This window comes from Sus scrofa, chromosome 13 (genome assembly GCF_000003025.6).
Source record: "Sus scrofa isolate TJ Tabasco breed Duroc chromosome 13, Sscrofa11.1, whole genome shotgun sequence".
Lineage (NCBI taxonomy): Eukaryota > Metazoa > Chordata > Mammalia > Artiodactyla > Suidae > Sus > Sus scrofa.
In genome coordinates, this window is record NC_010455.5 from 150427930 (window position 1) to 150453077 (window position 25148).

Genomic DNA, 25148 nt, shown 5'->3' on the forward strand with positions numbered 1-25148 from the left:
TCAGTATTTCTTTTAGAGTGGGTTTAGTATTGCTGTACTCTTTTAGCTTTTTTTTGTTGGAGAAATTCTTTATTTCCCTTTTTATTTTAAATGATATTCTTGCAGGATAGAGTATTCTAGGTTGCAATTTTTTTCCTTTCAGAATTTTAAATATATCTTGCCACTCCTGTGGGTCCAGACCTTCTCCCTGGTTCCCTCTACTGTTGTGTTCCCCTCCCCAGCTCATGCTGTACTGCTCTCCTGCCTGTGGTACACTGCTCCTTAGCCCCTTAGACTATCTCCACACTGCCAATCACAGTCCTCTCCCCAGGACTGACCTCTGTAGCATAAGTCTTAGCACCCTGCCCCAACCCGAGCGTCTAAGGCTGTGGTGTCCGGACCAGTGGTTCAGATGATCTCTGTGGCTCTCACTTTGCTGATCTCAGTCCAGGTGCTGTGCTTTTCTTGGCAACTTTGAGGTCCCTCCAGCTCGGCTGATCTTTCTGTCAGTTTAGGTGGCTTCCCAGAAGGTGGGTTTCTTTTCTCCTTCACGGCTCCCTCTCAGGAATGCCAGTCCTGTCCTGATTCCTTTTCTCTCTCTCTTTTTCTTTTGTTCTACCCAGTTATGCCAAGAGTTTCTTGCCCTTTTTGGAGGTTTAAGTTCTTTTGCGCACATTCAGTTGATGTTCTGTATGAGTCGTTTTACATGTAAATGTGTTTTTTTTTGATGTGTTTGTGAGAGGTGTGCGTGATCTCTTACTCCTCCGCCATCTTGCTCCAGCTCCCAGGTAATAAATTTTAGTTAATTTTTTGATAACCATTGAGTGGTTTAGTTTAGTTTTTTCCTTTAATCTGTTAAAGCAATGTATTATTGTATTAGAGTTTATGGTGTTGAGCCATCCTTTCACTGCTCAAATAATCCCAACCAGTTTATGATTCATTGTGTCAATTTTGCTAGTACTGTATTTAATATTTCTTTTGCCTTTATGCTTACACATGAGACTGGCTATAGTTACACTTTTATTATCCCTGTCTTATTTAGTATTGGTATATAGAATATAGTAGAATGAGTAGGGGAGTTTTTCTTCTCTTTTGTTGACTTGAAAGAGTTTGTATAAAATGAATCTTTTATTTACCTATAGATTTGGTAGAACTTCCTTGAAAAATATGTGGTCTTATTACTTCATTTTTTACTTTCACTACTCTTTGTTTTATTAAAGTATAGTTGATTTACAATGTGGCCACCAGATCCTTGGGTCCTATTCTGCGAATTAAGTTGAAGGAACCAGAACCTCAGGCTTATAAGCAGGTAGGGGCACTGGAGGTGGGGCTGCCTGAGTCCATCATCTGACTCTCAGTGCTCCAAGTTACACTGCAATGCTGTACTTCAAACCAATCAACCTTAGAAGGACAGAGGTGGGGGGTATTATAAAAAGAGAGGACTTTGTAGTTGCTTAGAACTTGTCTCAAATTCTAGTTCTTCTACTATAGATAGATTCATTTTACATTCACTTGTTCAGTGGATATTTATTGAGTATGACTGTCAAGCCTTCTTTTAGGAGCTGGGGATATATCAGGGAACAAAACGGACAAATATTTCCACCCCCAAGTGGCTTGAATTCTGTGGAGAGAGCTTTCATGTTAGTGTTAAGTTATTTATAGTCTCTTAACTTCAGTGTTCTCATCTATAAAATGAAGCTATAGCATCATATACATAATATATATATTATAGAAATAGATTAGGCACAATTCTGAGTGCATGGAAATTCTAATGCATTTTAATTCCCTCAATTCTTCTTTTCCTACAATGCTTCTTTTTAGAACTTACTGTAATGCTCTGTAAACCAGATCAATGCCTGGTACATAGCAAGCAACAAATGAATTAAGGTAAACCAAATTGAATGTCAGTGTCTAGGTGGTAATTTTCTTTCTTTCTTTTTCTTCTTTTTTCTTTTTTTTTTTTTTTTCTTTTTTTTTAGGGCTGCAGTTGCAGCGTATGGAAGTTCCCAGGCTAGGGGTCGAATTGAAGCTGTAGCTGCCAGCCACAGCCACAGCAACATGATGTCCGAGCTGCATCTGCAACCTATACCACAGCTCACAGCAATGCCAGATCCTTAACCCACCGAGTGGAGCCAGGGATCAAATCTATGCCTTCATGGATACTAGTCAGGTTCATTACTACTGAGCCACAGTGGGAACTCCTATCTAGTTCCTGTCTCATTTTCTAAGGGTATTGCAGATACTTTCATTGGAAGGTGCTGACACTCTCAGAAGTGGCGTCTATGGTCCTCCATCCCTGATGATCATTGGGGCTCTCTATTGGGATGAGAGAGGAAGTTTTAGGAAAATTTTTAAAATGCTTCTGTTATCTTTGAAATCTTTTTTGACATCCAAACTCTGAAGACTTGTTAACTCCTACAGCATTTTTCCTGATTTCCTTTTTTGGGGGCCAGGGTCATATGACCATTTTACCTGGTCTGTTATGCATGTGGTTTCCTTGCGCCCATGTTGCTTTCAATTACTTATTATCTTTTTAACATTATGACTATTTTACATATTCAACTTCACAAGAAAATGAAAGAAAACATGGATTCTGTAGTCAAAAGGCATCATGGCAATGGCTGTCTTCAAGAGGCCTGTTGTGGTCCTGGAATTCATTACAGTTTAGGATTTTAGGCAACTAGAGGAACCCAGCCAAAAAAACAGCTCTGAAAGTAATGATATAGTACAGAGTAACGGAGTTGAAATTTTGTGCTAAGTAATGGTTTGAAATTAGGTGCCACGTTGCCAGTGTGTTTCTAAATTGACAGTCATTGGGCAGAATTCCATAATGTCTCTAGTTTATGTCTTAACTGAGCTGGCTTGGGAACACATCAAAAGTTACAGCTTCAAATTGTTATAATGTGCTGCTTGCTATGCTGTGGTTAAACCAGAAGCACTTTGATTACTTTGCGTAACTTGTAACTTTTCTTTTAAATTACCTCTTTGAGTTGACATTTCTCTTAAATATAATCTACCGCAAGATTAAATTTGGTAGCCTGCTTTATAGTTCAGAACTTCACCTAGTTAAAAATCTTTGTGTACTTCTTTATATTCAAAATAATATAGGCCTTCTTAATTTCAACTTCAAGAAATCCCTTATTTTGCTTCAGCAATACATCTAGAAAACTAGTTTTGGTTATAATATCCAATATTTTCATGAATAGAAATATGGCACTTCTGAGATAAATTCCAAAAGGGATCTAATTTAGTTTAGTGCCTGCATTTTTTTTTTTTTTTGGTCTTTTTGCTATTTCTTGGGCTGCTCCTGTGGCATATGGAAGTTCCCAGGCTAGGGGTCGAATTGGAGCTGCAGCCCCTGACCTACGCCAGAGCCACAGCAACATGGGATCCAAGCCGTGTCTGCGACCTACACCACAGATCACGGCAACACCAGATCCTTAACCCACTGAGCGAGGCCAGGGATCAAGCCTGCAACCTCATGGCTCTAGTTGGATTCGTTAACCACAGAACCATGACGGGAATTCCTAGAGCCTACATTTTAGAGTTTTCTCAACTATGGAAGGTAGCTCAGTCGTTGGGCTGGATGGGAGTCTGTTGTCTGTGTACATAGTGTGAATAAATCTGGAGTCCAAATACCTTCCAGAGATTGTTCTACAACTCTTTCAGGAAAACTGCCTTATCTACCACCTATCCAGTCGACCTACCAGGCACTGGTTCTCAAAACTGGTAGAGTTAAAAAATCACTGGATCACTTTAAAAAATTCACGTTCTCAGACTCCAGCCACAGAGCATCTGAATGAGTAGATAAGGAAGATGTGGTCTTGGTCATGAGACCCCTCTTTCCAGCCCCTGTCCTGCCTTTAACACAGTTTGGTGGCCCCAACACATCAGTCCACCTATGGTATGCTGCCTATGGAGCAATACCTCCAGTAGCAGCAGGACAATGTGGATAGTTGGCAGAGAAAAGAGGCCACAGCTACTGCCGGAGGCTAAATTTGAGACTTTTTGAGAATAACCACTGCTGATTAAGGGAGAAGCACATAGAGTATTCCATCTCCTCCTGTTATTTTCCACAGGATATAAAACCAGTTTCTGACCTAGAATTCTCTCTTCTCAAGTCTGTCTTGTGATGCCGAGTGTGTGTGTGTGTGTGTGTGTGTGTGTGTGTGTGTGTGTATTAGGGAGTTTGCTTTCTCTCTTCCTTTCTCAGTTTATCATAGCCAATTAAATAGAAATTGAAAGAGAAAGATGATACAGACAAATATAGAAATATGGACCCTTCTGGAAAATTTTAAGATGAGAAAGACATTTAGGAGGAAACAAGAGAAGAACAGCTCTTGCAAAAGATACATGAAGCAGTTCCTAGATGATGACGAGTAACAGTGTTTTTTCCCTAAATCTCCTAAGACACCATGATGACTTAGTACATTTGTGTTTGATTTTCCAAAGTGAGTGGCTTTATTTGCAAAGAGATGATCAATCATTAAAAAGTCTTATATACGGAACCCTCTGTTGTTCATTCTAAATGAAGCCAAGGAAGTCCTGAATAATTTATCACTTATTCAACAAATATTTATTGATAAAGATGCTAGCCTCATGGAATATACACTTTTATGGAGGTACAAATAAGGAAACAGGCAATTAGGACACCACTAAGTGGTAAGTGCTGTGATGGGGAGGCACAGAAGAAGGAGGGGAGCATCGAAGGAGAGTGATTCATCCAATCTTGGGGAGTAAGGGAAGGCTTCGAGAGAAAGTGAGATCTCCTGAAGTGTGAAGAGGAGCTAACTGAAAATGGCCAAAGAATTAAATGTACCAAAGCTTAGGGGCAAGAAAGCATAACCCCATATTGGAGAACGGATGTGATCCTGAATGGCTAGACTGAAGCTGGCAGGAGAAGAGCCTGGAGAGTTAAGTGGAGTCCACATCATGAAGGACCTTATGCATTACATAAAGATGTTTGAAAGTGATGTTGAGTGGCCTATTTTACGTATTTACGTATTTCACATTTAGCCTTTTTTGTCTATCACTGATATCATAATAACGTAAGAGTTTTTGCCATTCTATTTATCACAAGTAAATGGGAATTTTCAAAAGTAAGTGTGTGTAGAAGGGTTAACACTAGAAGGCTTGTTTGCAAGATTTCCATTTGGCTGGCTTTTGGGAAGCTGGCTGGTGAAGAGTTCTCACTAATATAAAACTTTCCCTAATAGATAAGGGTTTGCTCTCCCCCTCTTCCTTTCTGAGTTTGTCATAGCTAGTTAAATAGAAAGTGAGAGAGAACGATGACACTGACAAAAATAGAAATATGGACACTTGTGGAAAAGTTTAAGATGGAAAAGACATGTAGGAGGAACCAAGAGAAGAACACCTCTTGGAAAAGATATATGGATATATGAAGCAGTTCCTGGGTGGCGGAGAATAACAGTCTTTTTTTTTCCCTTAGATCTCTTGAAGATACCATGTGTTGACTGTGCAAACAGTATGGCTTATGCAGAAAGCCTACTTTTTTTCTGGGAGTCTGGAATTTTGATACATACTTGGCAGAGAGTGCTTATATGACCAGGCCTAGTATGAAAAACCAAAACAAATGTGTAAAATTCCTAGGAGGGTTAACAGGTCTGAGATCTCTATTCAGAAGTCTGCATAAATAGCAAATATGTGAAGAATTGTTAAAGTTCATTATAAAGGGGTGAAATGCAAATTAAAGCAACAATAAAATATCATTTTAAAAGTATTGAATGGTAGCAATTAGAAAGGTGGATAATACCAAGTATTGAAGAGGATATGGAATAGTGAAGATTTTTGCACTGCTGATGGGGATATAAATTGCATAACCCCATTCATGGATCTGTTTTTCCAGAAAGTTTAAGTGGGGACATGTTCATGGATGTTAGTGCATCACTAATGGAAGTAGAGAGTTAGGTACATCTGAGTTCAATAAGTAATTTTAATCAAAAAATGAAATATAGAGGGTGCATACTGTGAAATGATATGTGTAAGAACTAATTGATCATGGAAAAATTTGAAAAGCATAATCATGAAAGAAAAAATAGGAAACAATGAGAATTATAGCACCAGTAATATTTATTTAAATAGAAAACACATAATTCTTTATAAAACAACTCTATTTTATAACACTACACACTTTCAAAGGTATATACTAACCTTTTCAAGATAGATAATTACTCAGGAGGGAAATGAGAGTGAAAGTTGAAGAAAGAGTGAAATAAAGCAAAGGAGAGGGATCTTGAGTGGACCAGTGGTGACAACATGCTGAGGAATTACGGCTATGGTTAGATCAACCGATGCATCTGAAGTTCAAAATCGAACAAGAAACCAAACATTTAGGTGTTTTCAGTGTTTGCTACAATGGCTGTCTTTGTTGTACATCATTTTGTAACTAAAAAAAAAGTGAGACACTTTTCTTATGCTGTGCATTTCTGAGGTGTCTTCTGTTCTTCCCTGAGAGTGACATATGGCATTCTAGGCAGAAGTAAAATTATAATCATCTGCCTAACAAACATCCAGGGTATTCACATGGCCTCCTTGACTTTCAGTGAACTGAGAGAGAAACTCTCTTTCAGCAGCTTTCAAACATCTTGGTCTTAGAATCCCTTTATACTCTTAAATTATTGAGGATCCCAAAGAGCTTTTGTTATTTATCATCTTAGAAATGAAACTTTAAATATTTAATAATTTAAAAATAATCATAAAACCATAAACTGTTAACACAGTAACATTTAAAAATGAAAAATAATTATTTTTGCAACACAGTAAGAAGAGCGGCATCGTTTTAAATGTGTACAAATCTTTTTAATGTCTGACTTAATAGAAGACAGCTGGGTTCTCATATTTGTTCTGCATTCATCTCTGATAAAATGTTTTGATTGAACTATATCTAGAAAATCTAGCTTCACAGACATGTAGTTGGAAAAGTGAGGGGTATTTTAAAAGGCTTTTCAGATAATTGTGGATATTTGTCTTTGATACTGCACCAAAGCTCGACGAGTGGTAGTTTCCTAAAGGTGATTTTCAGTGTGAAATCTGAAACTATTATCAATGAACTTTTTGTAGTTTGTTATATTAAAATTTATTGGCATGTCTTGTACTTTGCTAAATCTTTTATCTATGCATGATTTTGTAATTTCATGCATTGGTCGTTTAGAAAATATTGGTTCACTGAGATATGTTTATCATATATAATATTAGAAATCACATTTGTTAATTATAACACTGACCTTATCAGAGAAGTAAGTGCTTAAGTATTAGGAAGCTGTGAAGCTCACAATAGTGAATAAAAGTTTTCGAGCATTCTAATTTTAATTGACAGTTATCTTTAGCAACAATACTGCCATCCCTCCCCCCGCACACCCCGGGGTTATAGACTCTCTTACTTTTGAGAAAACACCAAATACCCAAATCTGAACAAACCGTAGTTTGTTTGCAGATTTTTCTTTCAGATAAAAATGCTGTTCCATGAGAAAACATGCTGTAGTTCAACTTGCAACTAAATTTCAACTCAAAGTATCATGAGAATCCACAGTCCTTTGGAATGCAGCAAAAGTGCTTTATGCATTCTTTCCATTTTATAACATAGAATATTAAAAAGGCTTGTTTGTACTCAAGGGTTGAGATGTAATAAAATTATTTCTATTGACTCATTAAGGACATTCTTTTTTTTCTTTTTTTGTCTTTTTGTCTTTTTAGGGCCGCACTTGGGGCATATGGAGTCCCAGACTAGGGGTCTAATTGGAGCTGTGGCTGCTGCCCTACACCACAGCCACAGCAATGCCAGATCTGAGCCACGGCTGCGACCTACATCATGGCTCATGGCAACATTGGATTCTTGCCCACTGAGCGAGGCCAGGAATCAAACCTGCAATCTCATGGTTCCTAGTCAGATTGTTTTCACTGCGCCAAGACGGGAAGTCCTTATTAAGGACATTCTTAAGTGAAACTAGCTTTCCTGCCTGCATGGTGGTGAATGACAGTGATAGAGTGGTTTTATGCCATTATATATATATATATATATTTTTAAATTTACCATTGTGATGTGGATTATGTCTTAAAATTTCATTTATTAAACTATAGTTGATTTACAATATTATGTTAGTCTCAGGTTTACAGCTTCAGATTCTTTTCCATTATAGATATATACATTCAATGTATTGAAAGTAGTACCATGTATTATACAGTAAATCCTTTTTATTTTTTTTTAAAAAAAGAAAAACCAGAAAAAAAACCAAACAAAAAAAGAAAACCTTTAGTGCCCAATCTCTAATGAGCTTCTCCAGACAGAAGCATCGCACATGTGTTGCTACATTTTCATAGCTGGGGGAAGAGTAGTCTCCGTGTGACCCTATATAAGAGGGAGAGAACCTAAGAAAGCTGTGCAAGGAATCCTCCAGACACCACCTATGTTTTCCCCATGAGCCCCTGTAAAACCTTACTATGTCTCCATGATAAATCTTAGCCATGAGTACACTTAGATGCCAAGTCCCATGAGACTTAGCACAATCTTCTAACACAGAGGAGCTCTTGAGGATCCCCGACACAATGCTATGAATTTTTATCTGTAAATATTTATTGAATGAGTTTAAAAAATGAGTTAATAGAGTTAGAAGTACTAGTGTCCTTAATTTATATTTGTGTAATATTTTTAACCAAAATTTGTCTAACCTAGTTTGATATTTCACCATAGTCCTCAAATTCTCAAACTTAGCTCTGAATTACTTCTGACTTTTACCTTCAAATGACAGAGGAGTGTTAGCTTTGAGGAGAGTCAGATGAAACAGCTTCTAGCTGTAAGGGCAATTTCAAATCAGGAGATCCAGAAAGGATTTGAATAATGGCACGAGTTCTCAGAATTTTTATAGTGTCCCAAGGTGACTTTTTTTTTTTCTTTTAACAGGTGAGGACTTTCCTGATTGTGCAGCGTCTGGTACACTAATAACTGACTACATTATTGTAGTGCTGCACCTTAATGCAGACAGCCTTTCTTGTCACATGAAAGCTGCACTTATACTGGGGGAGATAGCAATGGACTAGATACTTTTATGTAATTTATATTGAGGAATTCTACTCAAGGCTTACTTTAAAAGAATTTATTTTTAAACAAATAAAAGAAATTCCTGACTTTATAATCGGCTTCAGATTCTGCCTGGAGGAACTTATTACCTACCAGGAAATCCTTGGACTGCTTATGGGCTTTGTCTTCATTTGTGTAAATTCTTTGGAGCTCTTTCTTATGGAGTAACTACCCATTGAGCAGCCTCTTCCCCCCAACAGGTTTTATATTTCCTTTCCAACAACTTATCTCCCTCTAGACTGAGGTGGGATTGTGAAAATGATAGGTTTACTGTCCCCAGCTTTCTCTTTGGCCCTGTAGCCCTTCATAGAGGATGAAGAGTGCTACTTCTTAAGCATGGCTAAGCTCGATTTTGGTCTCTATTTCTCACCTAATTGGAGAAGATTTAGAGTTTATAAGTAGACTTTAATATAGAAGGTCCTTGGAGTTTTAAAGCAACATGACAACAAAGAATAGTTTTCTTCTTAGGCTCCCATTTTATTGCCTTTCCATCTGTTATTTTTTTCTTTTTTCACTTATATTGTCAGACTTCTCCCCTCAGCTGGCCATTAATACTTTAATACTTACTGCACTTATAGAATGAAGTTTTATGTTTCTTACTCATAATTTTCCAAGCACATGAAACATTTTTATTGTATTTCTCTGTTTGCAATAACTTTATGGAAATGTATTTGTGTATTTTGTTTATGGGGGCCTACATTCTTTTTGGTTGTTGTTGTTGGCCTTGCGAACAACACGTGCAAATGCCCAGATCGGGGATTGAACCTGAACCACAGCAGTGACCCCACCGGATCCCTAACCTGCTAGGCCACCAGAGAAATCCAGGCCTAGATTCTTTTTGTTATGTTTGAGGAGGGGGATTCTTTTGTTTATTTGACTTGGTTTTGTCCTTCTTGGATGGTTGATAGCTTTAATGAGAAGTATCTTTCCTACTGCTGATGTAAATCTACTTAGAATTAGATGAAAAGTTCAGTTCTAATCAAAGTGTAGGTTTATTCATGTAAGCCCTTGTATTTAGAGGGTGCATGATTGTTGGAAGATTTGCTGGTGTTTGATGTGTCATTGGATTTAGAAAAAAAATTTCCTAAAGCTGTTAGTAGTAACCATTATAATTTAGTAGTCTTATTTTTTCTTCTCAAATAATATCATTATTACATCCTCTATAGTGTGGCCTTTGATATTTTCTTTTCTAGTTTTCCAGAGAGATGGTCATTCAGAGCCTATACATCTGTTCTGTATTTTGACCCTTGGATGAGAATATTCATTCAGGCCAAAAAAGTTAAAACAAAATACCTATGTTATTGCCTCTACAGACCCAGGTAACTCACCTTTCTTCAATTTCTTCATAGAGTTTTTATTTGTAAAATACCTTCTACCCTAATTGTCAAAGTGACTTGATAGTAAGACTTTTACAATTTGATAGTAAGATTTTACATTTTAAGTAAAATTCAAACTGTTCTAGAAGGTTTGCTGCAGAGTAATGTGAAACATGTGTTTGGCCAAAATAGCGACATATTGCGGTGAAGATGGTCTCCCACCTAAGAATTTATTGTTTACTTCAGTGAATCCTAGGTGCTTCAATTATGATATATTCTATTAAAAATCAGTTCTCTTGTTTCTTTTTAATACAATATATTTGAACTATTAAATCATATACACATTTGTGACATTTGTGCATGTATATTACATATAGAATGAACATGTGTATAAGACACATATGGTTCATTTATATTTTATTTATCTTTTATATTTTATCATAGGCTTTTTTGAAGCTTACATTTACATATTATATAACTTACACAACTATGGGTGTGATCCAAACACTAATTCGTGTGTGTGTTTATGAGTGGTCATTAATTTATTCACTGAACTTTTATCAGACCTTCTGTTAGTCTGAGATTGGGCTAGGTACACAAGCAAAGAAAGAAAAGGTTACTTTTAGTTTACAGAAGTTTACTATCTACTGAGAGGAACGTTTAATGCTTGTGCATTGTCTGTATATATGCCTTATTATGTTATTTGATTTTTGCAGTGACCCTGTGGGTTATGTTTTATTATCATTTTAGAAATAAATAAATGTCAGAATTGGAAAGAACTCACATCTCTGGCTCTGAATTCTTTATCAATTCAAATTCCATGCTCCTTCTCCTATACCACATTAATTCTTTTTAATAGACCCACATCTGTTATGTTGTCACATTTTCATGAAAAAGTAGTTGAGGTTCTGGGGCCTTGCAATCACTCATATCAATATTAATATTAAAAATTGTAGATTCTGAATTGAATGACCTGATCACATACCAATGGATTCCTCAAAAGCTTTACTTTGGATTTCTGATTAGATTGCAGATCATATTTTTAAAAATGAAAGGGTGAAGCCTGAGACTTACTCTATAAATCTCTTTGTTCCCTAATTCATATCAAAGTGACATTTCCTTTTCATCAGTCTTATTTTTTCTGGGAAGTACCAAGGGTCTCCTGGATCAATCAATAGAGCTGATCTTTCAAATTAAATTATTCTTCTCATAGTGAGTTTGGGTGAAAAATGGTTTAAGCCAATGGAAAATGTAAATTTGTCTCTACTTTCTGAGGGAATTTTATTAAATTGAATTTCATCTCCCTGAATTACTTGTTTCAAGGGATGGCTATTTACCATCCCGGTATATTTTTTATGTACCTTTCAATGTAATATTCTTATATATATCTTACCAGGAAATAAATATAAATATTTATTTTATTCCCTAAAAGATACTTAAAGGGGATTAAACCTTTGACAAGTTTTATGGTGCTCCAATAAACTCTGATATTTGGGATCTACAGTATGGACAGATTTGATTTTTCATGGATTTATCCCTTAGGCTTGAACTTTCTTTCATTTGCCTTATTGACTTGCGTATTATTTTCCTTGTAGGTTCTCTAGTGGCAAAAGTTTTATGTAAGAAATGTGTGGAGTTCTCTCCATGTTACCTCACTAATAGTAGGATAACCCTTACTTTATTTCTTTCCCCAAAGACACTAATAGCTGTATCAAAAAGAATTAAAAGCTGGGATGATCCTATTTGGCCAGAGTAGAAGCATTTAAAATGTATTAAAAATGATTGAATGTCTACCTGAACATCCAGGCTCCAATAAATGCCTAGAAATGAGCCCTGAAGTATTATTTATAAGAATACATGACTTTACGTCATGGTCAGTCATTTCTGTATATTTTCGTAGCAAACAAAAGAAGACTACATTTTAATTGTAGATGTACTTAGAGTTGCCATAGCTCCTTTACTCCAATCTTTAACAAGTTTAGAAGGGGCCAGAGGGGAATTTCTGGTGTCATGTCATTGGTTTCCTCCCTTAATCATATTCTGTTTAGTATTTTTATCGATAACGATAAAAAAGAATATGTTTGAATTCATAATTGACCCCGAACTAGGAGGAATATCTTCTGTTGGGTGTAATATGAACAAGATGTGAAAGATTTGATGTACAAAAGGTAAATGTAATTTAACATACAGTCCTGAATTTAGATTTTAGAAATCTGTTGTGTTAATATACTAGACTGGAAAGTGATTTACTTGGGGCAAAAAAAGATGCTTTAATTGACCACAAGTTTAATATAAGCTGATAGTGTGACAGGATTGTTGAAAATGTTTATGGAACTTAGTGAGCAGAAGAAGATGGTTACAGTCCTTATAAAGCATGTCCTTGTCTGCACTGTGTCTCGAGGATGATGTTCAGATGGGGATGCTTTAGGAGGGAAGCAGACTTCCTAGCTCACAGTAAATGAACTGTCTGGGAGTGGGGGGGTCTTTGGAATTGAGCATCTTGCCATGGATGAGAGAAGACTTAGAGCCTGAGTGAAAACCTGAAAGGCTGCCATATGATGCTTGGAATTCCAGAGGGCAGAAATTGGATGGCTGGATAGAAGTAGAAGACATTTAGAGCAAGCTTAGCATGAGAATGTTATGCTGTTTTTGCAAGCCAGAGAGACACAGATCATCTTTTTCCATTGCTGTTTAATATAAGGATATTCAGAGGAGTCAAAGAGGAAGGCACCACCCAGCCTCTTTACTGTCACCTTTGACTCAGTGTCATCCCATAGCTGGGATATTCTAGAGAGCTGAAGCAACATCCCAGTATTGTCCAGGATATACCTGGGCTCTACTGAGCTGGCTTTACTGTGTATACTTAGTACCTGCTCCTCTAAGGATGGGTTTTCTACCATAAAACTCACAGCGTCCTTATTGAGTGAATTTGGGGATAAGACACACTAGAATGGTTTGATTTTTCACATAGCTTCCTGTGGTTGAACACCAGTCCCTGGTCCAGTTAGCAGGTTTAATGTCCAGAATACTAAACCCAGTGTGTCTAGGGCAGCAAATTTAGCTTCTTCAGACTCACATGACACGAGAGAAAGCCATGAGTGTTGCAGGACATTAATGAAGTTCATACTCTTCAGCAGTGAAAGGCACTCCCATCAAGATGAGGACAGATTTGTCTCTGGGAGAACCTATGTTGTAGAAAGAATTATTATTTGTGGAGGAATTTCAGCTAGGTGATTTCTAAGGTCTTTTTCAACTTAAATATTTTAGAAGCCTGTAATTCTTGGGATCTAAAATATTGTTTATTTATATAATGGAACAGGCTAATGTATGGCTGTGTTACTTGATCTTAGGCAACAGACATTACTGATTTTCTTTGGCTTTGAATTTTTTAGGTTTAATAGAGAAAAAAACCCTGAGATTTATGCAGGCATTAAATCTCTGCACATGAGGCCTAAGGAAGGACACAGACTAGTCACTTTTTTTTTTTTTTTTTTTTTTGTCTTTTTGCCATTTCTTGGGCCGCTCCTGCGGCATATGGAGGATCCCGGGCTAGAGGTCGAATCGGAGCTGTAGCTGCCAGCCTACGCCAGAGCCACAGCAACGCAGGATCCGAGCCGTGTCTGTGACCTACACCACAGCTCACGGCAACGCCGGAACCTTGACCCACTGAGCAAGGGCAGGGATCGAACCTGCAACCTCATGGTTCCTAGTCAGATTCATTAACCACTGCGCCACGACGGGAACTCCACTAGTCACTTTTGAAAGCTCTTTAAGGTAGACAGAGCCCAAGTATCTATTCGAGGACCTCCATTCCTCATTAACACTGCTTTGCTTTGGCTTCCTAAGCACTGAAATCCTCCTGCTTTCACTGGAGCAGAGGGATCCTTTTGAAGTTTCTCAGGGCCACTAAGTTCATGGTCTTCTGTTGAATCCTCTGAAACACTCTGCTTCTGGGACTGTCGTCACTTTTTATGGATGTTCCCCAGCCCCTCACATCCCACCCACCTAGATAGGCTAATCGTGTTTTAAAAGCATCTCTGTTGTAAACTATGCGTCTTATGTATTCCCTCATGTGTTTGTATTGTCTTAAATTTAGTTTTTCAATATATGAAAGTAGTCAAAAGCAAAATTTGGATCAGCCAAACTTGGATCTGAGTTTTGGTTTTGTCATTTACTAGTTGTGAATGGTCAGCAATTCCTTAAACCTGACACCTCTCCACTGAACACTGGGAATTCTTCTGCCCCTTAGGGTTGTTGTGAGGATGAAAATAAAAATATGTTGTATTTTAAACATAATGCTCATCATAATCCACACGTTTGTGAACAAACAGTGGTTGTTATTATACAAGTGGATAATAAGAAATGGATGGGATGACTGCCCTGTGCCAAGCGATCGTGTAGGCATTCAGCATTTGGCATAAGCAACCACAAAAAATTCCTGCCTTCTGAAGCTTAATTCTAGAGGGTGAAAAGGTAGTAAGTTAAAAAAAAAAGGGGGGGAGAGAGGGGGAGTTCCCGCCATAGCTTGGTGGAAACGAATCTGACTAGTAACCATGAAGACGCAGGTTCAATCCTTGGCCTTGCTCAGTGGGTTAAGGATCCCGCGTTGCCGTGAGCTGTGGTGTGTAGGTTGCAGATGCAGTTCGGATCTGAATTGCTGTGGCTGCAGTTTAGGCCTGTGGCTACAGCTCCGATTCGATGCCTGGCCTGGGAACCTCCTTTATGGTCTCCATACAAAGACCAAAAAAAAAAAAAAAGGTGGCTAATTTGCCAGGAAAAAAGACAAAGAAATAGAGATTTATGGGGTGGGGGATGTTAGATGACTATTTTAGTTAGGAAATCAAGGAAGTCGCTTTTAAATAAATAGCTTTTGAGGAGAGAGCTGAATAAACTGAGAAAGTGAATATAGTATCTATCCCTGTATAACAAATCACCCCTAGATTTAGTGACTTCATAATAAAGAAACCATCTATTATCTCTCAGTGTCTGTGAGTCAGTAATTTGAGAGTGGCTTTGTAAGGGTGGTTTTGTTTTGCGATTCCTATGACATTGCTAAGAGATTTTGGGGTTGCTGTGGCTTGATGGGAGCTGGAGGACACCCTTCCAAAGTGGCCAACTCACATGGCTGGCAGTTAGGTTCCTTTTCACAAAGGCCATTGCACAGGGTGACCTGAGTATTTGCCGTGGTGCAGGGACTGGTTTCCACCAGAGTTTGCAATTCAAGAGAATGAAGAAGAAACTTCAGTCTTTTAGAACCTAGCCTCAAGAATAATCTACCATCACTTCTTCCATATTCTTTTGGTCATGCTGGGAGACAAGAGCCATTACAGAACATATTGGAGGGTGGATACCACAGTGAGTCATATAAGAATTTTATAGGAAGATGTTTCCAGGAAGAGAAGACCAGGAAAAGGCTAATGTAGCTCAAACACAGCGATTGGGAAAAGACAAGGTAGATGGTGGCAGATATTATAGGGCCTTGAGAAACGTGGCAAGAAGAGGTGGTTGTGTTGAGAATGTAAAGACCTAAGAGTGACTTTTCTTGATTTACGTTTTAAGAAGATGACTGTGGCTGCTAAGTAAAGAATTGATTTTAAAGGGCAAGAAGGGAGGGAGGGAGATTAGGTAAGATACCTTTGCTGTATTTTAGGGGAGAGATGGTAGTGGCTTGAGTTGGGGGGAGTAGGGGTGGAAGCATGAATAGTGGTCAGATTACAGAAATATTGTCAAGATAGAGGCACTAATACCTGCTGATGCACTGGATGTGAAGTTGAGAGAAAATGAGGAGTTGTGGGTGCTTTCAAAGTTTTTTTTCCCCTGAGCAAAAACTTAGGGATGATAGCAGAGGTGCAGGTGTAGGGGTTAGGAGTAGTGGTGGGATTCTTTCCACTTGTTCTGGACATACTAAGTTGGAGAGGTCTATCTGACATCCAGATCTAGCTGTCAACGTTATACTAGCCAGAAGATCCTTGATCATTCCTCTTCACATGTTTTGATGAATAATTAAGGATTATAACTATTTTACAGTATGACTAATCAGGTCAACTCATAATTTAAAAAAGAAAATAATTATGATGGTGAATATTACAGTATAGTTATGATTCACAACTGTGGGCTATTTTTTATGAATAAATTGAACTTTAGAATTTTCATTTTCTTGTGGCCTGTTTTTTCAAACTTAAAATTTAAAAAAATATATATTTCATTTTTTATTAGCCAACATGTTTTGGACAAGTTTTATAAGTGTGAGTGTTAAATACCAATGAAAGTGTAATTTATGCGGGTGATTCTGATTAAAATAGTCATTCAAAATGCCGTATTATGTTATACTCCAAACTTCTTCCACATAAAATCTTAAACAATACTCAATATTTTTCATAATTTATTTCTCTTTAGGGGTTTATTTCTCTTTGGGGTTGTAGTTCTGTTTTCCTCCTAAAATGGTAAAATTAATAAAAGTTCAAACAGTACAGAGTTAGATATTGGAAAAGATCAAATAACTAAAAGCCCTCTTTACCACTTGGCATTCTGTCTGTGTTCTGGCACTCTGTAATCTCCCTAAAAAAGAACCTCTGCCTGGAATTTAATAAATGCCCTTCTGGGAGTTCCTGTCGTGGTGCAGTGGTTAATGAATCCGACTAGGAACCATGAGGTTGCGGGTTCGATCCCTGCCCTTGCTCAGTGGGTTAACGATCCGGCGTTGCCGTGAGCTATGGTGTAGGTTGCAGACGCGGCTCGGATCCCGCGTTGCTGTGGCTCTGGTGTAGGCCGGTGGCTACAGCACCGATTAGACCCCTAGCCTGGGAACCTCCGTATGCCGCGAGAGCGGCCCAAAGAAATAGCAAAAAGACAAAAAAAAAAAAAAAAAAAAAATGCCCTTCTAGATCATCATCTACACATTTACACACACACAAAGCACATACAGAGAGTTTTTTAAAAATTTATTTTATTGAAGTATAGTCAGTTTAGAATCCTGTGTTAATTTCTGCTGTACAAAAAATGATTCGGTTATATATATTCTTTCTCATACTCTTATCCATTATGGTTTATAACAGGATATTGAGTATAGTTCCCTGTATGAACATAGGGAGTTTTGTTAAAAACATGTTATATGCAACTTGCTTATTTCACTTACAAGTTATCTCTTGGAAATCTTTCCCTGTCATTATTATATGTATTGTGCAGCACTCTGTGGTTTATTTAGCTATTTATTGATGTATATTTAGGATTTTTTTGGGTTTTCATTGTTACAGTGCTAAGCTAGACATGCTTGGGCATCATTGACTGTATGTGTATTTATGCTCACATCTGATTATTTCTATAGAGCAGATTACAGAAGTAAATTTTAGGTCAGAAGATAGGTACACCATTAATTTTGATGGGTACTGTTAATTTACATTCCAGGAAGTAGACTCCAATTTATATTTACAGCAACAGTTGTGTAAGAGTGTGTTTTTGTGTTATTCTAAATCCATACTTGTTAACAGTATTTTCTTAATTCATTTTTGCCATTCTAAGAAGCAAAACTTTTTTTTTTCTTTTTATTGTTACGCCTGCAGCATATGGAAGTTCCCAGACCAGGGGCTGAATCAGAGCTACAGCTGTGGCCTCTGTTACAGCCAGGGCAACACTGGATCCAAGTGCCATCTGCAACCTACATTGCAGCTTGTGGCAATGCCAGATCCTTAACCCACTGGATGAGGCCAGAGATCAAACCTGCATCCTCACAGAGACAATATCAGGTCCCCAACCCGCTGAGCCACAATAGGAACTCCAGGAGCAAATCTTTTTATTGTTTTAATTGTCACTTCCCTCAATACTTTTCATTAAGTTCATGTTTTCAAGCTCTTCTAGAAAAAAAAGTATTCAATTAATTGGTTCATGTGGAAAATGGACAAAAGCAAAATATTTGAGTATGGTTTTATTGATGGAAGACAGTAGGGGGGTAGAATGGGAAACTCATAAGGAAGGGTGAAGACTAGAATGTGGCAGAATGAGGTAGAGTTAGAGAGGAGGCCGAAGCAAGATGGAGACAGAGACCCCAGCCATTTGTTGTGGGCAGAGGTAAAGTAAATGCAAAGTTTGGAAGGTGGGTTTGAAAAAATTTTAACCACTGAGAAACCGAAAGGCCATTTCTAGAGGCCTTGCAAGGAATGTTGTAAGGACTGAGGAACAGACAGAACTGGATGGATCCACTTCCTTGCCCTCCAGTGGAAGTGTCACTCTGCTTCTCAAAGTTACTTTTATCTGAAAGAATCCACTCATAGGAAAAAGTAACGTGTGAAGCTGATGGGGGCTTCTGATTGTGGATGGAGATTTGACTGAAAATTTTTTCTTTTGTGAGAATGGGGAGATTTATTACACTGGATTTACAAAGTTGCATATATTTCTTAGCTTCCATTAATTGTTGTGAGCAATTGTAAATTTTAAAATGTCATCTGGACCAATGACATTATATCAATGACACAAACCACAAAGAGAACACATTTGTTGGTCTTTGTTGTTTAAAATTAAGCACTAAGGCAGAGTTGGTACTTTTTATGCCACCTGCACTTTCTATGGCTATATACACATAGTCTATAAAAATGCTTGAGTAGTTTAATTCATATCATCTTTGAAGGGTTACTTCATTGTTCAAACAATTTCTCCTTGATTTCACTTTGATTTTTCTAAAGATTTGATTTAAATGATCAAGCAAGATAAATTATGTGATTAACACATGATTTAAAAAATGATAATTCTAGTTTATAGTGACCAATGATTTCCTACTGTAAAACGTAGGTTTTGCTGTTCTCTAAATCTGTTAGAGACTGATTTCCAGTACACCTAGGTTATGACTTAAGTGAATTGGGTTTATTGTAAAAAAAAGTCAAGAGAACAAACTGAGAATCGTTTTACTTTAGATTTTTATGGGTATTCCTTTTTTGTATTTACTATGTAATCTTCTCTGAAAATGAATACTGAAGTTAGAGGTAAAGGTAAGAATTAGTTATTAAACTCAAATTGTTCATTAAACCATTGAAGTAGGTGAATATAAGATGACATTCAATGAGGTTTTTTTTAGCATTAAGCCTTTTTATGAAGGTAATTGGGCAAGTTTCTGTGGATTTTTCAGATTCTTAAAAAGAAATCATTCAGCTCCTCACTTCATTTCCTCCTTACCAGTGTATTTCCCCTCTAAAAGACACACTTCCTGTAAATCACACATCTAATAAACAGACCTATAAGGTGTTTGTTAGATAAAACACATTTTAAGTACTTACTGTGAACTAGCATTGTTCTAAGTTCTTTAGCTCTATTGACACCTTTAATTCTCCCAACAATCTTGTGAGACAGATTCCAACTCTTTATGATTAATCATGAAGGCATTCTGTCTTGAGTATACCTGTGTAGCTTCTGTTGAGATGATAAGAGTCTTAAACAAAGTATAAACAGATTCCAGCTAAAAGCCATGTAAAGTATGTGTGACCTGTTTGTGTTATGAGGAATTTGCATTACTGCTTACACTGTTAAAAGTCAGAACATAGAAAAACAATTGTAGGTCAAGCTATTATTCAAAAGCCGTCGCTGTTTGCCTAGATTGCAGGGATTGGCCAACCTTTTCTGTAAAAGGCCTGAGAGTAAATATCTGTATACATTCAGTCTCTTTTACATATTCTTACTTTTTCCTTCTAAAATGGGAAAAAACAAAAAACAAAAAACAAAAACAAACCTTAGGTCTTAGGTATAACAGAAGGAGGCTGCTGGCCAAATTTGGCCCATGGGCAATATTTTGCCTATCCCTGGGATAGACTCATTGGTATAGATTTAGACGGTCCCCTCTGCCTAAAAAAACACCTCTATTTATATGTTTTAAAACGTTTTGGCTTCACGAGATGCTCTACCATCTACCTTTCACCAAAAATTTGATACCTTTCTAAACAATGAAGGTAGCAGAAAATAGTAAGTCTTTGAGTCTACGTGAGTAGACTCAAGTATGAGGCCAAAGTTATAAAACCAAGTATACAGAGCTCTGCACATTCTCAATTAAAGAATGTTCTGGAATTTTTCTGTCCGTGATAATTTAAACCAACATGTAAAATCCTCATTCCAGGAATCCTTTATAATAGATATTCATGGTTTCAACTGCTTTCAGAGAACTACTGTTCTACAGGATTTGTCTCACTTGTTTATTGCTCATTTCGAGTTTATGGGAAAAAAATATATATACATAAATATATAAAAATTTCCTTCTCCCTGATTGTTCTAGAGTGTCTTTGCTCTCAATAAAACACTGGACCTTGAAAATGTGACTTTTGAGCAATAATGTAGAAAATGTGCTTTATTAGTTTAAAATGGTATGTTAATGTGTGTTTCTGAGCATTTCAGCTAGAGATAATTGTTTAGGGACTAGGAGAAGCAGTTTATCCAGTGTCAGTGATGATCTGAATAAGAGGGCTATGTATATTAACCGGTAATTTTGATAATGGATCAGTTGCATAGAAAATTTTCTTTTTAAGAAATTTATCCCATTTTACATGTGCAAGTGAACATTTGTGTGGGGAGAGATTTTCTTATCTCTCTCCTAAAGTTCCCTTATAAAAGCAAAATTGCCAAGTACTAAAGGCAGTAAATTTTCCTTAGGTATAAACTTTGCTGATTTACCAGCTAAATGCAGCTTACTTGATGAACTTTTCTTAATAATAGCAAATCTCTGGAGTATATAGTCTTCCTAAGGAGCATTTTTGTATCAGGTACAAAATGATAATCTGACGTCTTTATGTTCTTTTTTTTTAATTTCAGAAAGTACCTGTATGTCACATCTTCTTTTAAAGAGACATTTAAAAACGAAGTTAAAAAGGCAGAAGAAGCAGTAAAGATAGGTATGTAATTATTAATGGCCTGCATCATTATTGTTAATTTATTCAGCAAGCATTAATTGAGCAATTATTGTGGGACATACCCTACTCTAGGCATTGTAGGAATAATCTCAATTAATCAAATTCAATTTCTACCTTTAATGAACTTCATAACACATTTTCTATCTTTGGTTTTATTTAATGATGATGTTATTTATTATTATAAAAATAATTCAAGTTCTAAGTATACACTTGGAACTATATTGATATATTTTCAAAACCCAGGTTGTCCTGATACAGAGTTAATCATTTTAGAGACTGGTGTTGTATCCACTTTAAGAAGGAATGTTCTACTCATTCACTCCTCCCACCAAAGGACAAAGCCATCCTTTCCTAGTGATCCAGGAGTGAGGAGAAGCTCTATAACTATATTTCATGAATTTTAGAGAGTTTTCAGTCAATCAAATATTAAGTCATGACGTATGTATGCCCTCTAAATTGTCTTGCCTTAGAGGAAACCCAGTATGGTTACCTAGTCTTGGAATGCGTGAAAACTATAGAATGAATATGGGATTTTCTAAGGTTATTATCTGTAAGCCATTCTTGCTGGTCATGGAGATATACGATATGCTTGTTTAAAAACGCTTGAAAGAATTTCATTTTATTAAATTATCTTGCTTCTGTTTTAGCTGAATTCATATTGAAAGAAGCACAAATCAAAGTAAACTACACTGATGGAACTTCTTTGTCTTCTCCTACCAAGGTATGACAGTGTCATTTACTTTTTCCTGTATACAGTTGTTTCTTATCACCTACTTCCTAAAATTTTAAAAAAGTTCAGTAAATTAAGTTAATTTTAACACAGGTAAATAGAATAGATGTGTGCAGGGAAAGGAGAGGAAACTCAGCAAGTGGGGAAAAGGCTGAGATTGAGAGCAAAGATGAACAAAACGTGGGGTGAGTTGGGAAGAGTGGGGAAGAGCATCATAACTCATTTCTTTAAAATGATAGGAAAAATAATAGCGGAAAGAAGAAAATAATGAAAAGCTAGCAGAAAGAACTAGCCTATAGAGTCTCCCTGAAAATATCTCTTCAAATTATAGCTCCCTATGGACCTAAATAAATGGGGAGAACAAGGAGAAGACCAATAAGCAATCCTTCTTTCTAGGGCTAGGAATTATGTACTATAATTATGAATATTAATAACAATGCTTCCAGCTTACAAAGCTCTTTTCTTATGAGTTATTCCACACAGTATATAAACATTTGCTGTAATCCTTGCAATATGCCCATGAGTAAGATAGGTTATAAAGGACTATGATTATTAATTATAATGCAGAGAAACTAAGAGAAAAAGAATATTGCTGCAGGACATGTATTGTAAGGTTGCTAACTTTTACTAAAAATATGGCATCAAGGTTTCTAGCACAGTAAATAATTGCATAGCATGTTTATTTGCATGCATACAATGGGATGAGGACATATATAGAGAGAAAAATGCTTCATTTTACCCCTCCTTCATCCTCTTCTACAGAGGATGTATGATTTTTTTCTGTAATTTGCCCTTAAACTTTCAAGGACCAGAGCTGTATCTAGTAAAGAGCTCTCATATCTGGTGGTCATGAATTCAAGACGAAATGAAAAAGTAGCACGTGTTAACTCCCCAAAGCTATCCATGGCTTTGCCAAAATTCTCTTATCTTTTTCCTTTCACTTTTTTTTTTTAAGGTAAGCGTACACCTTTCTTATTGTTATTGATTTTTAAAGAAAAGTTTAAGCATTCTTTATTCTGTCTCTCAAAAAATCAATTTCCTTGGCTTTATATATTTGCGAGACAAGAGAAACAGTCTCTTTCTAATGGGTCAGGACCTTGCTTTCTTCTTGCCCGAGCCCATTACCTCTCATGGCCTCTCTGCTCTGTGCTCTAAGTGCCTTGACAGGAAGGGCAGAGACGGCTGTGAGCGGTTTGCTTTGTTGCTCTGATGCACACTGGTTTCTTTAACTCAGAGGAGAGAGCTAAGCAGAAGGACCTTGACATTTGACCTCTTAAATTCCTCTAGGCAGTTGAGTAGTTGAATTTGAAGTAAAATACTTACCAACCATTTACCTTTTTCTTTTACTTTAAAGTCAGTGACAATAAGGTTTAGTCAGAGGTATACCCATCAAATGAGATGCCCATCCTTCACTTCAGGTGGATGGAGCATATTAAAAGTCTATTCTTATTTGTGAAATAATCATGCATTATTTCTTTTCTGCATACCAAAGATAGGGTAGTGAATAAGCCAATATATCAAATTAAAAGAGAAGGAAAGAAAGACAGGTGGGCACTGGTATTAAGGCAGTCTGAAAGGGAGAAAGCCCAGGGATGGAGTATTATATAAAGGAAAAGTTTGGGAATTATTAGTTAGGGTTATATTGAACTTGATAGAAAGGAGACATTTTCTTGTTGCTTCTGATAATTTTTTTTTTTTTTTTTTTTTTTTTTTTTGGTCTTTTTAGGGCTGCACCTGTGGCATCTGGAAATTCCCAGGCTAGGGGTCATATTGGAGCTGCAGCTGCCAACCTACACCACAGCAACTTGGGATCAGAGCCACGTCTGCAATCTACACTACAGTTCACAGCAACGCTGAATCCTTAACCACTGAACAAGACCAGCAATTGATCGAACCTGCGTCCTCATATTACTAGTTGGGTTTGTTACTGTCAAGCCATGACAGGAATTACTGATTAAAATTTTTTAATTATATGTTTTTTTTTTTTTCCCTGAAAGAAGCTGTACTTTTGGATCATGTGATTCAGCATTTTCTAAATGCCATAGGCAAAAGCCAGCATCTAGGTACATTGAATGACTTCCCCAAGCTTTCATATAGTTTGTAGGAAAGCCACTGTGATGTTACGGGGAGCAGTTACTCTTTCTCTAAAGGCAGAGAACACATCAGAATATGTGCTTTTTGTACATATTCTCTTTTTGAGAACCATGGTTAGAATTTGGTTTGTCTTCTTAGCTATTGGAATTTAATCATTTATCAAGTATTTATTGAGTATCTGCTATGATAGAATTGCATTAGACAGTGTGACCTGTCATTGTTAAACCTTGTGAAACCTTTAGATAACAGGATAATAAATATCAGCTCGGCTGTTATTAATTTAATAGCATAATATTCTCTCCTTACCAAATGTACTTTTCCAGGATGTATTACAGAAAGCATTGGAAGATGTAAAAGCAAAGCATAAGATTCTTCAGGAGAAACGGAGGTAAGACATAAAATACTCTGTTTGCTAGAATCCTCTGCTCTATGTTAAAACAAAATCTGATTTCTGAGTAGGCATATTTGGGGATTATTGTGACAGTTTCTCTTCCCAGCCTGTGACATCTTATGATGTCACCATAATATGGTCAAAATCCCCCAACCAAATTAATCAATGGAAAGTATTTACAAAATATATATTTCATGTACACATATCACATATATTTACATAATGTTAAAACTCAATAAAGAGTGAAAAATTATTTCATTGTCTGATTAGATGAAGAACTGAAGTAGCCAGGGGTTCACCTGACAACTTCACTTTCCCTGTGTCCTTTGCCACTTAATCTCTAGAGGGTTCCTTCCCTCTTCTAGTACACTTACAATTTAAGATAAAATATGTTTCAAGTAAAAGTAACCACTTATATATGGTTAAAATGAAAACAGCAAACATGTATTACAAAACCATTGTTTATTTAGTAAGGTTGACTTGCTATCCAGCTCAGGTGTTAAACAAGTTAAACTGAAAGTAATTGCTGTTGTCCGAGTAAAGTCAGACTTTGAAAACTGCAATAACTTTGAGAAACAAATTTTTAGGGAAGTATTACTATTTTTTAGTATTTTGTGCATGTGTGTGAATTGTGAAGTGCTACGTAATGATAATTTCCCTCGAA

General features: G+C 36.7%; 1 protein-coding gene across 1 annotated transcript in view; it reads left to right on the forward strand.

The window, feature by feature from the left end:
* The window catches only part of MORC1 (MORC family CW-type zinc finger 1), a 173867-nt gene that overhangs the window by 39988 nt on the left and 108731 nt on the right, over nucleotides 1–25148 (forward strand). The window contains 4 exon segments of the mRNA XM_021070415.1: nucleotides 10267–10392; nucleotides 21172–21251; nucleotides 21917–21990; nucleotides 24417–24481. Coding sequence (XP_020926074.1) covers nucleotides 10267–10392; nucleotides 21172–21251; nucleotides 21917–21990; nucleotides 24417–24481 — 345 coding nt within the window.